The sequence below is a fragment of the Muscardinus avellanarius genome, assembly GCF_963383645.1.
Source record: "Muscardinus avellanarius genome assembly, chromosome: 12".
In the NCBI taxonomy this organism is placed as follows: domain Eukaryota; kingdom Metazoa; phylum Chordata; class Mammalia; order Rodentia; family Gliridae; genus Muscardinus; species Muscardinus avellanarius.
In genome coordinates, this window is record NC_137798.1 from 85,221,889 (window position 1) to 85,235,959 (window position 14,071).

A 14,071-nucleotide genomic window follows, 5' to 3' on the forward strand; every position below is an offset into this window, starting at 1 on the left:
ATAAACTGACACATCTTTGAAAGGGTGATTTTATAATATCTAACCAACTTTTAAGTGCATATATCCTTTAGGAATCCTATAAGATTACACAAAACTATGTATGTAATAATGGTCATTGCTACACTGTTCATAACAACAAAGGAAAAAAACATATCTATACCATAGAGTATTATATAACTGCTCAAAAGAAGCAGAGCTACACAAAATTATATGTACAGCGATAAAACCAAATGAAACAAATGTTACATAACATATTTTATATTATTCCAGTGTATGTGTGTGAGAGAGAAACTGAAAATTGAATTCATAGATATTCTACCTCCAAGATAAACTCCCAGCCCTTTTTATTTCTTGTCTGAAATTAGGGCCTTAGTAGGTGGCTGAGAGTCTCACTAGGTTGTGGAGGCTAGTCTTAAACCTATGGTTCTCCTGTCTCAGCCTCCCAAGTACTAGGATTACAGGAATATACCACCACACCCAAAATTATTCCACTTTTTAAAACAATCACATATATGCTTATAAATGCATAAAAATATTCAGAAATATATCCAAGACACAGTCAAAATTGTTACACCTTTGGAGTGGAACTGTGAAGGGCTTCGAGAAAGTTTTATCTTTTATAACAATGAACATAGGCCGGGCATGGTGGTGCACAGCCTCAGCTACTTAATGGGCCCCCCTGCAACTTAGTGAGACCCTGTTTCAAAATATAAATACAAAATAGGGCAGGGGGTGTAGCTAGAAGGTCAAATGCCCCTGAGTTCCATCCCCAGACCCACAAATAAAATAAAATAAAACAATGAAAATGTTATTTTCTTTCTTTTTTTTAATTTTTTATTGGTACACTGTAGTCATACATCTTAGTAGAGTACAAGATGGTAGAGGCAGACATGCACACATCACCCAACTATCCCTTACCCAATTCCCACCCCATTTCCTCCCCCCCTCCATCCTTCCCTCCTTTTTGTGTTTGGCTTAGTGATTGACTTTGATATATTTGTGAATGTACATCATGTACATAAGGGAATTTCCCTCTTCCCCCTCCCATCCCCCTCAGTTAAATTCCCTTATTTGCTCATCTATAGTATCTCCTTCTTCATCTAGAGTTCCTCCTAATTTCTCCCTAGCTTCTGCATATTAAGAAGAACTTTTTTTTTTGCAGTACCTGGGATGGAACCGAGGGGCATTCTACTTCTGAGTCACACCCCCAGCTCTATTTTTTTCAGTCTTTTTATTTCTTGAGACAGAGTCTCACCGAGTTTTGAAGGGCCTTGCTACATAGCTGTGGGTGTCAGCGAACTGCAATATTTGGGTCTCCACCTCCCAAATGCTGGGATTACAAGCATGCACCACCATGCCCAGCCAATTTATATTTTGTGACTGACTAATCTCACTTAGTATAATATTCTCCAGTTCCGTCAATTGCCCTCTAAATGATATAATTTTGTTTACCTTTATGGCTGAGTAAAATTCCACTGCATACTTATCCAAAAGTTTTATAATACATTCATCTATTGATGGACATCTTAGCTGGTTCCATAGTTTGCCAATGGTGAATTTTACAGTTATAAACATTAATATGCATGCATTAGTTTGGTAGTTTGGTTTCCATGATTTTAGGTAGATATCCAGAAGTGGTATTGCTGAATCATATGGTAAGTTCATTCCCATTCTTCTAAGGATCCTCCATATTGTTTTCCAAAGTGGTTGCACTAATTTGCAATCCCACCAACAATGAATTAGAGTTCCCACTTTTCCACATTCTTCCCAGCATTTGTTGTTGTCTGTGTTCTGAATGATTGCTATTCTAGTTTGAGTTAAGTGAAATCTCAAGGTAGTTTTGATTTGCATCTCATTGATTGCTAGTGATGTTGAGTATTTTTTTCATGCATTTATTGGCCATTTGAATCTCTTCTTTCATGAAGTGTCTAATTCGTTGGCCAATTTTTTATTGGGTTATTTGTTTTCTTATATCAAGAAAACCATACACCATGACCAAGTAGGGTTCATCCCAGGAATGCAAGGTTGGTTCAACATACAAAAATTAATCCATGTAATTCATCACATAAACAGAACCAAAGACAAAAGTCATATGATCATTTCAATAAATTCTGAAAAAGCATTTGACAAAATACAACATCTATTTATGCTAAAAGCACTGCAGAGAATCAGAATAGAAGGAATATACCTCAACATCATACAATAGACCCACAGCCAACATCATATCAAATGGGGAAAAACTGTGAGAATTCCCCCTAAAAACAGGAACAAGACAAGGATGTCCATTATCACCATTTCTTTTCAATATAGTACTTGATACTCTAGCCAGAGCAATAAAGCAAGGAAAAAAAAAAAATCAAAGGAGTACAAACAGGAAAAGAAGAACTCAAATTTTCACTATTTGCAGATAATATGATACTATACTTAGAAGACCCAGCAAACTCAATCAAAAGGCTTATAAAAGTGATCAACAAATTCAGCAAAGTGTCTGGACACAAAATAAATATTTAAAAAATCAGAAGCTTTTCTGTATACCATCCATAAATACACTGAAAAGAAATCCAGAAAACACTACCATTCAGGATATCCCACAAAAAAATTAAAATAACACTGGGTGTGGTGGGGCACACTTGTAATCCCTGTGCTTGGGAGGCGAAGACAGGAGGATCGTGCAGGTTTGAAGCCAGCCATGCTGGCATAAAATATAAAATTTTTCAAAAATGTTTCAAAAATATAAAATACGTCTGGGAGTGTAGCCTGAAGGTAGAAGGGCTTCCAGGAACCCCAGTACCACCAAAAAAAAAAAAAAAAAAAAAAAAAATTTTAAATACTTAGAAATTAACTTAACCAAGGAGGTAAAAGACCTCTACAAATAAAATTATAAAGCACTGAAAAAAGAAATTGAAGAAGACCATAGAAGATGGAAAGATCTTCCATGTTTATGGATAGGCAGAATAAATATCATCAAAACGGCCATACTTCCAAAAGTGATCTACAGATTCAACACAATGCCCATTAAATTACCAAGGTCATCATTCCTTCCAGACAGAAACATCAGTTCTTAAATTCATTTGGAACAACAAAAAAACCAGGTAAGCCAAAGAGATTCTCAGCAACAAAACCATGCAGAGGAATCACAATACCTGACTTTAAACTGTACTACAAAGTCACAGTAATAAAAACAGCATGGTACTGGCACAAAAACATATACATAGACCAATGAAACAGGATAGAAAACTCGAAAACAAATCCGAACACTAACAGCCAACCGATTGTTGACAAAAGGGCCAAAAACATACACTAGAAAAAAGATAGCCTGTTCAGCAACAAATGATGTTGGCAAAACTAGTTAACCATATGCAGAAAAATAGAAATAAATGCCACTTTCTCACCCTGCACAGGAGTCAATTCAAGATGGTTCAAAAACTTGGAAATTAGACCAGAGACCTTGAAGCTCCTTTAAGTGGGCATAGGTCTAACACTGAAAAACATAGGCACAGGTAAAAATTTTCTCAAGAAAACTCCAAAAGCGTAAGAAACTAAAAGGCAGATCAACACATGGAACAGCAAAAAACTGAAGAGCTTCTGTTCAACAAAGTAAACTATGAAGAACCTCAACTGAGAGCCAACAGAATGGGAGAAGAGTTTTGTCACCTATTACTCCGATAGAGGACTGATATGTAGAATATACAGAGAACTCAAGAAACTCAGCACTAAGAAAACAAATAACCCAATCAGAAAATGGGCAAGCGAACTAAAGAAACATGTTATTTTAAACTAAGCATCCTTAAATTGTGTATCTCCCTATGAGTAATATCTGTGACCCAAGTTTAGCAAGTTTGTTTAACTCATCCTAAATTCTCCCCTCTCTGACATAAAGCTTTCAAATTCAACAGAATCTCATCTATATAAGCTAGCTGGCACTCTATCTGATAAGACAATCAAAATATAAGCTATTAAATAGTGCTTTAACTAATTAAAAGTTGCTTTAACTTCAAAAGTAAAGCTGTTCACACTCAATATCTCCTGTATCTTATATCCCCACTCCCCAAAAACCACAATCCCAAAAAAGTAAGCAAGCCACAAAGAGCCAACATATCCAAATGTTCTCACGTGTTCTATAGCACTCGTCTGTCCACTATTATATTCTCGATAGCGCCCAAGCATCTGGTCCACTTGTCTCAGGTTGCGACTGGTGTCCTAAGGGAAAAAAAAAAAAAACAGGATCAATTAACTCTTTCCAACACTATTTTTCTTTATCAATCTTAGTAGTGTGTCAAAGAACTAAACCAGTAGTTTGTAAAGAGTACGTTTCATAGTTAAGTTGTATATCAATCATAAACATCAAATCAAACTTAACACCACTATGAGAAAAATGCAAATGAACCTCCAATTTACTTGTGTGAAATCTCAAGCACATCATTTAAATCCTTATCCAAGGTTCCTTAAAAAAAAGAATCCTCATTATCTATTATCTATCCGTGCACCTTTAATTCATATTCTCTTTATGGAAAGTAATCATGAAAGAGCAAATCTAGTAGGGTGTGAAGAAAAGATAAAAATCATTAGGATCAATGTTCTATCAATTAGTGCCTCCCCTCAGAACTTGATGAAAAAAAATACAATGAAAAATAAATGTCCTTTAGCCTTTGGCTATAAGCAATAAATTACTTCCAATCACAACAAAAAATAGATTCCATGTAAAATATTCTAGATTTAACCGGAGATATGGCTGGAGACTTTTTTTTTTTTTTTTTTTTTTTTTTGGTAGTTCTGGAAACCCTTCTACCTCTGGGCTACACTCACAGACCCCATTTTTATATTTTTATTTGGAAACAAGGTCTCTTAAGCCAGTGCGGCTGGCTTCGAACCTACACAATCCTCCTGTCTCCGCCTCCCAAGAGCGGGGATTACAAGCGTGCGCCACCACACCCAGTGTTGGCTAGAGATTTTTTCAAAAAATAAAAAAAAACATTTCTTTCAACATTATCTACTTACTAATGTGTCTCAATGTTAGGCAAGTAACAGTAGTCATACCGTAAAATTCCTTTATGTCAGTTTCTATAAGTTTACAAGTAACATGCTTCTTATTTTAAATCAGATTGTAACTTCTCCTCCAGAAATCACTCTCTTCTCATTTAAACATACTAACCCAAAGCAAATAAAAGCCAAAATCCATACTTATCCAGGCTAAGGCAAAGGAGATTAATGAGTAGAAAAAAAAATTCTCTGAGTTTTCTTTTTTCCATCGTGACACTATTTCCCTTTCCTCATCCTTTTCTCCAAGTCATTACATGAAAAGGATCCATACTGCCTCTACTCAAACTTTCAAACAAAAAGGTCACCCTATAAATCAAATGATAATTCTATATGTCTTGCCCATAAGATCTATGTAAACAAAACTCCTCTAAAGGCATATATGCACAGGAAGTCAAACAACAGTAATTTCTTCTGGCTTCACTCCCATAATATCTGATTTAGAAATACTGCTTTAAGCTGGTGTGGTAGTGCAAACCTATAATCCCAGTACTTGGGAAGCTGAAACAGGAGCACCAAAGGTCAACATCAGCCTTATCAACTTAACACAGCTCTCTGCAACCTAGCAAGACCTTGTTTCAAAATAAAAAGGGCTGGTGGTATAGCTTGGAAGAAGAACACCCCTAGGTAAAATCCCAAGTACCACCAAAAAAAAAAAAAAAAAAAAAACATACTATTCAAATATAATGGTCCTTCTTCTCAAAACCTGTGTATATGTACCTTGGATGGCAAAAGGAATCCCTTGCAGATATAATTAAAGACTCAGATGTAAAAATTCCCCTGGATTATTGGGTGAAGAAGATGAAATCAGAAAAAAATATCTTTAAGAGGAAAAATGGGAAAGGGTTTGGATACAGCTCAAATATATCCCTAGCATGCAAGTCCCTGGATTCAATCCCCAGAAACTTAAAAAACAAAGAAAGAAAAAGGAAGACAGGAGAGGTAGTCCGATAGTGGGAGTGATATAACATAGGAGAACTGAAGGATTCAACTCATCCTTGCTGGCCTTTGAGGAAGGAAAAACCACAGAACAAGAAAGGTGGGCTAAAAAGGGTAAGGAAACAGAGTTGCTCAGACTTCTGATCTATGGAACAATAAGATAGTAAGTTTTATTGTTTTAAGACGTTGGCTTGTGGCAATTTGTTACAGTACTAAGAAAACGAATACACTCATGGAACTGTTCCTCAGCTCACCCTATGTGAGATCTATGCAACACGACCACTATTAAACTGACCTGTAAAGTGCTTGTGATGGTGTTGACCTTCTCAGTGACATCTATTGTAGGGTGACTTCGAGATGCCCGAAGAGTTGACCTGGCCGCCCGCTGACTCAATCGGTCACGATAGCGGAAGTGTTCTGAATCACTGGATGATTCTGCCATTGGTGTACATGAATCCTTAAAATAAAGCCAAGTCAGACAGTCAAACAGTCAATGCAAAGAAATAAAGGGTTAATACAACAATTTATTTTTTGATAATTTAAGTGTTGACATTAGTCCTTTGGCATAATTTCTACACACATGGCCTGAAAATATAAGTCACTTGCCCCATGTAATTCTCTTTCCTTTGTTTTCTATGATTTAAGACAATTCTCAGAATTTCAGTCATATTCGCCACTCCCATTCACTCCCAATAGTAATTCCTTAGATTTATGCGGTGCTTCCAAATTTTTATTTGTTTCTCTGGTGCTAGGTATTGAGCCCAGGGTCATTCTACCTCTGACCTACACCCCCAGTCCTATTTTATTTTTTTCTGTTTAAAAATAAGGTCTCTCTAAGTTGCTGAGAGCTTCACTAAATTGCTGAGGCTGGCTTCAAACCTGTGATCCTCCTGTCTCTGCCTCCCAAGTACTGAGATTACAGGTATGTGCCACCATACCCAGCTAGTGGTTCCAAATTTTAAAAGCACTTTTCTAACTTAATCTTACCAATAACTCTATATGGTACAAAGATATTCTCTAAATTTAGGACGTGCAATTGTCTAAATTGTCTGATATCCATTCTACTAAGTCATAAGAACATATGTATCTTTTTTTTGTGGGGTGGGGGGACTGGGAATTGAACCCAGAGCATTCTACCTCCAAGTTACATCCCAGTCCTTTTTAATTTTTTTTTTTTTTTGTAATTATGAACCAGGTCTTGCCAAGTTGCTAAGGCTAACATATATCTTTAAACATAAAAATACAGGCCAGACATGGTGGGACACACTTGTAATCCCAGTACTTGGGAGAATGAGACAGGAAGATCACACAGGTTTGAAGCCAGCCTCAGCCATTTAGTGAGGCTCTCAGCAACTTAGTGAGACTCTGTTTCCAAATAAAATATAAAATAGGTTTGGGAGTATAGCCAAGGGGTAGAAAGCCCCTGGGTTCCACCCCAGTACCACAAAAATATAAATAAATAAGCACAAAAATATTACAGACATATAACATGACCTACAATAAGAAAATCAGTAAAAGCTCTCATGTACCTTAATTTAAAATAAATAAAAACTGTCAGAGGTACAATTTTTATAATAAGGAATTTTTGAGAAGATGGCATCTTCAACATCTTCAAAATGGAAAGTTAAACAGCCACATTATAATTTCATCAATGGAAAATGCTCTAAGCATATTTTCTCTCATCTTTACCTCAATTATCTACTTGATGCATAAAAAATTATTTTATGCAAAAAACCCTGTAGTTTCAGAAGCTTTTTCAAAAGAAGTTGGAGAAACTAAATACATTTATAACAAAGAAGCATGAGAGAAAACTCAGCTGATCAAAAGTAAAAATTTATAGGGTATTCCAATAATTTCATTTTCTGATTAGTAGAGAGTTAAGCCAATCTTTAACACTAATTATTGTAATATTCCTAAAATCTACACAGCCGTTTTTTCTGGCTTATTAAGTACAGTGTGATAAAGTTTTTCTTTAATAACAGAATATTTTGGACTTATTTGAACTTAAATCTCACTGCATCTCAGAAATACACAACCATATATGTAAAGAGAAGAGGACTATGCCAAAATGCATATAGCTTCTAGAACAATTAATGAAATCAATTAAGATAATAAATCAAAACTAAATATGCACATAATTATGTTTATAAAGAGACCCTTGCTATTCAAAATGAAATACAAGTGTGTGTGTGTGTGTGTGTGTGTGTGTGTGTGTGTGTACGCGCGTTTTATTGGGAGTTAAACCCAGGGGAATTCTACCTCTAAGCTACACTCCTAGCCTTATTTTTTTATTTGTTTGTTTTTTCACTCTGAAAACAGGGTCTCACCAAGTTGTAGAGGGCCTCGCTTAGTTGCCGAGGCTGGCCACAAACCTGTGATGCTCCCGTCTCGGCCTCCCAAGTCCTGAGATGACAGGTGCACCACTGCGCCCAGCTACAGTGTGTCCTTGCTGCGTCAGAACCTGGGAGACCGGACTTCTTCACCCGAAGACAGGTTTAGAAAACATCTCGTGCTTCTCTGCCCACGCCTCTCAATTTGCTTCTATTCCCATCTTTTCTCAATCTTGCCTCTCCTCTGTGCACTTCTGTGTATAACTCATGAATCTCTGCCACATGACTCTACGTTCAAGTACAACATTTAGCCTTCGTGAAAGTAGAAAGAACCAACATTTTCTCTAAGTACTCAGTATTATGCCAGAAACTATATGGATGTTTATATAGACAGTCCAATTTAATTCTCATAACTTTATCAAGTAGACACTATTAACCCCTGATTTACAGCCGGGCATGGTGGCACACGCTTGTAACCCCAGCATTCAGGAGGCTGAGACAGGAGAATTGCGGCCAGTCTCTGTCGGGGCCCACTCGGCTGGACCGAGATGGCACCCAGCTTGTTGCCAGCGTGGATTCAAGATGGCACCTAGGCTTGCAGCCAAGTCATGAGACTCACAAGATGGACGTCTCCTTGAGCATGTGCAGTGTGCCATGCTACGTGCCTGCAGAATGATCAGTGACGCAAAGCCTCATGCTGCCACCAGCCTGCCTATGAGAGAGTCAGAAATGTGCATGCCCTAGCTGTGGAAGCTTGGGGTTGGTAGGGAATAGAGGGAGGGATTATGATGCTGATATATATTGTGCTTGTTGTACGCATTGTCAGACATATTAAAGACATATTCAGAGATATTATGAAGAAGAATTAAGGATCCATTAAAGAAGAATTCATATTTCAGCTGAAGAGGTGTCTGTGTCGTTCTCTAAGCCCCTGCGGGTCGGAGTCTTAGGGGACGATAAGTCTCAGCTACTTAGGCCCGCCACAACTTGGTGAGACACTGTTTCAAAATAAAGGATAAGCCGGGCGTGGTGGCGCACACTTGTAATCCCCGCGCTTGGGAGGCGGAGACAGGAGGATCGCGCAGGTTGGAAGCCAGCCGCGCTGGCGTAAGAGGCCCTGTTTCAAAAATATAAAATAATAGGTCTGAGAGTGTAGCCCGGAGGTAGAAGGGCTTCCAGGAACCCCAGTACCACCAAAAAAAAAAAAAAAGGATAAAAAATAGGGCAGGGGATGTAGGTCAGAGGTCAAATGCCCCTAGGCTCCATCCCCAGACCCGCAAAAAACAAAAAATAAAAAAAAAACCTGATTTATAGAGGATGCTGAGGCTCAGAGATGAGGAGCATCTGGTGATTATAAGTAGCAGACCCAAGATGCCGACTCAGGATTCAACCAGGCTGCGCTACCTTCAATACTATGTCCATTCCACTGTACTCTACCGTGTGCTATTCACTAAGAGTAAATAATCTTACTGGTTAGTAAAAAAATAAAAAATGTAAAGACTTTAGCAAGCCACGGCCTACCTGTGTCTACAGTCTCAACTCCCTCTCATTTAATGTCAGCATAAAAATATCAAGGAAATCAGGAAACAAGTAGTAATATGAAATCTTTTTTTTTTTTTGGCGGGTCTGGGATGGAACCCAGGGGCATTTGACCTCTGAGCTACACCCCCTGCCCTATTTTTTATTCTTTATTTTGAAGCCAGGTCTCACTGAGTTGCAGAGGGCCTCACTAAGAAGCTGAGGCTGTCCGCGAACCGCGATCCTCCGGTCTCAGCCTCCCAAACACTGGGATTACAAGTGTGCGCCACCACGCCCAGTGTAATACAAAATCTTAACGAGGCACCACTAAAAAAAACTAAGTGACATATTTATCCCGCATTTAATGAGTCCTGCAAACAAAACAAACCATTGGCCTCAGAATAAGAGGTTTTGGCTTTTTCATTCTACCTCCTGTATAAGAGAGAAAATAAACACCAGGCAAAGTAGCGCACGTTTGTAATTCCAGTACTTGGGAGGCTGAGACAGGAGGATTGAAGGTTCATGGCCAGCCTTAGCTACTTAGTGAGGCCCTCTGCAACTTAGTGAGACTCTGTTTCAAAATAAAGAAAAAAAAATAGGGCTGGGGGTGTAGTTCAGAGGTAGAATGGCCTGGGTTCAATCTCCAGTACAGGGGAGGGAGGGAGAAGGAGGGAGGGAGAGGGAGGGAGGGAGGGAGGGAGGGAGGGAGGGAGGGAGAGCAAGCGAGCGCCTGCACGCGCAATCCCAAATGCTAGGATTAAAAGCGTGTGCCACCACGCTTTTAAAATAAAATAATTTTCATTTTAACAAGTCATAATTTTGTTAAATCAAGGCAAAAAAGGCAATATTGAAAAAAACAATGCATTTACTTAATGGTTATTGGTGACAACAAGGAACAAAGTGATTGTTAGCAACAACTTAGATGCTTCTAAGAGTACAAAAATTGTAATAAGTTATCTGCAGATAATTTCATTGGATACATGTAATGGTATATCAGACTCTACAATGAGTAGATAATTTGAGTTTCGACTTAACTAAAAATAGTTAAAACTGAAATCGTTACAGTTCTAATAATTTGGGAAAATGTTTAAAGATATAATATAGAGAGAATAAGATCATAAGAAGATATAACCTGGAGCTAATTAACATTAATGATTTTCTGACATGTAGGCTTCTAATATTTTAATAAAATGTTTAGAGCATGATACATAAGGTCTTAGTACACTTCCATCCCACCCCCACTACCCTTTCTATCCCACCTCTCTAGGCAAACCCATTAGCATGGTTTCACTTATAACCCTCATCCCATGCTTTATAATTTTTCCACATGCACAGGAAAGTCTTTTTCTATTGAACACATATTACAAACAACTGATAAATATTAACAAATAGAGAGTATGTGAACTTCACTCTAAAACAGAAAATCTTAGTAGCATTAAATAAAATCTTAGGATTAAGAATAACAATAAAGCCGGGCATAGTGGCACTAGCTTGTAATGCCAGTACTTGGGAGGCTGAGATAGAAGGGTCTCAGGTTCAAGGACTGTCTCAGCTATTTAGTGAGGTCCTCCATTATTTAGTGAGATCCTGTCTCAAGATAAAGAATAAAAAATAGGACTTGGGGTATATCTTAGAGGTAGAACGCCCCTGGTTCAATCCTTAGTACTGGGGGTTGGAGGGAGTGTATCAGTAACTAAATGAGGTTTAATAGTCACATAATACAGAGTAAAAAAGAAAAAAAATCCTCTGACTTACCCAATTAGGATTACATACTTTTAATAACCAGAATCACACTTTTCAGCATGGGTTTCAGTCATACACAGTCTTCCGCTACTAATTTCAATCACTTTGAGCAATAAAAGATATTCAAACTCCTGCATCTGATGGAACTCCTGAAGAGACACAAAGATTTAAGGTGAGATACATTCAAAAAAAATGTATGTGGCTTTTCTTTTTAAGCATATGAAACTTTCAGTAACCACCCATGAATTTAATTACATGCGTTTCATATATGCTGAATTAAGGAACTGTTTAAAATATTATAATAAAAAATAGATTATCTATGTTAGTAAAACCTTGGCACATTCTTTAACTATGACCGATGATTTACATGCTAAGAGCAATTGGCATAGTAAGTTGAGTGGGCACCCCACTTTAAGCACCACAATGCAGAAAACAGCTATGGTGGCGGAGTTACAATCCCACCAGAGACTCCAATCAGTCATCAGCCACCACTACTCCCGGAGCTCAAGTTGATGGAGGGAGAAAAAAACAAATAAGAGTGAAATGGCTGCTGAAATTGGTAAGAAGCTCACACCACATAATCAGAACCTAGGGTGGAATGTATGGAGTGCCATGAAAAGAGTTCTTGAGGGCCCCTTAATATAAACTAAGTCAAAAGGAGAAAGTTCAAAAGGTCAAAGCAATATCAATCATACAATCTTCATTTATCACGATTTTATATGTCATTCTCTACAATTTAAAAATATATTTTTTAAATTGTCGTGCACTAAAGAAAATTGTTTTCCCATTCTAGGCATGGGGACACACACTTGTATTCCAGTACGTGGCAGGCTGAGACAGGAGCAACACAGGTTCAAAACCAGCCTCAACAATTTAGCAAGACCATGTCTCAAAATTAAAAATAAAGTAGGGCTGGGGGTATACCTCAGGGATAGAATGCCCTTAAGTTCCATATCCAATACCACCAAACAAAAAAAGAAAGAAAGAAATGTTCTTCTCAGTAAAACTATACCCAGTGTCATTCCACATTGACAAAAGCATACTGAAAATGATCATTTTAAAAAACAAATTGTGTGAGCTGGGTGTGATGGCGCACACTTGTAATCCCAGTACTTGTGAGGCTGAGACACAGGTTCAAGATCACAGGTTCATGGCCAGCTTTAGCTACTTTGCCATTAGTGAGACCCTCCACAACTTCATGAGACCCTATTTCAAAATAAAGAATAAAAAGTAAAAACAGGGCTGGGGATATAGCTCAGAGGTAGAATGCCCCTGGGCTCAATGCCCAGGACTGCAAAATAAAATTGTAAAAATGTGTATAACTATGAAAAATTATTTGACCTAATAATATAAGAAAGGTAAATTAAACAATGAGATGCCTTTCTAGCCTATATTTTCTTTCAGATAATAATATCTATGTATTGTCAGGTTGTATGGAAAAGAGCATTCTTATATTCTTCCAGCAAAAATGTGTGACTTGTTAATAACTTTTCTAGCTGTCAGCAGGCAACTATCAACAATGGTTTATACCTTTGATTCAGTAATTATACTTCTTAAAACTTCCCCTAAAAATCATCTGGAACCTTCAGCAACCTATCGTATTTCAAAATAAAAATAAAAAGAGCTAGCAGTGTATCTCGGGGGTAGAATGCACCTGGATTCAATCTCAAAATAAAAAAAGTACCTGAAATACATACAGAAATTTACACATAAGGTTATTTACTGTGAATTGTACTACAGAAAAAATAAAAATAAATTTCAAAATGCAAAGAATAGCTAAAATACAAACCATCCATACACTGGACTAGTACAAGACATTAAAAACCCTGGTTCTAAAGAACGTTTAATGGCAAAGCAAGAGGTAAAAGTTTTATAATAAACATTACATGTTATCTGTATATGTCTAAAATTTACCAGTGTATATATTTAGAGGTACAGAGAAAGACAGGTATAAAGGGGAGAAAAATAAACCAAAGGTATATTAACCATCCAATGCTTACAGTCAATTTGTATTTTTTTTTTTTTTTTTTTTTGTACTGGGGTTCCTGGAACCCTTCTAACTCTGGGCTACACTCCCAAACCTATTTTTATATTTTTATTTGGAAACAGGGTCTCTTAAGCCTCAGTGAGGCTGGCTATGAACCTACGCGATCCTCCAGACTCCGCCTCCCAAGCGCGTTGATAACAAGCTAAGCCACCACCCCGGCTTCAGTTTGTTTTTGTTTTTGTTTTGTTTTGTGTTTTGTGTTGTTGTTGTTGTTTTGGGGTTTTGTTTTTTTTTTTTTTGGTGGTGGTACTGGGGTTCCTTGGAAACCCTTCTACCTCCGGGCTACACTCCCAAACCCATTTTTATATTTTTATTTGAAAACAGGGTCTCTTAAACCAGCGCGGCTGGCTTCAAACCTGCGCGATCCTCCTGTCTCTGCCTCCCAAGCGCGGGAATTACAAGCGTGCGCCACCGCCACCACGCCCGACCCAATTTGTATATTTTAAACATTCTGATG

General features: G+C 37.6%; 1 protein-coding gene across 2 annotated transcripts in view; it reads right to left on the reverse strand.

The window, feature by feature from the left end:
* The window catches only part of CEP128 (centrosomal protein 128), a gene marked incomplete at both ends in the record, with an annotated part of 425,269 nt that overhangs the window by 391,721 nt on the left and 19,477 nt on the right, over window positions 1-14,071 (reverse strand). Inside the window, 2 exons of one of the 2 annotated variants that reach the window (XM_080707841.1) lie at window positions 4,114-4,200; window positions 6,272-6,433. In XM_080707841.1, the coding sequence (XP_080563967.1) occupies window positions 4,114-4,200; window positions 6,272-6,433 (249 nt within the window). Of the gene's footprint in view, window positions 1-4,113; window positions 4,201-6,271; window positions 6,434-14,071 lie in introns of those variants that run through there. The other variant, XM_080707842.1, reaches the window with a different exon arrangement.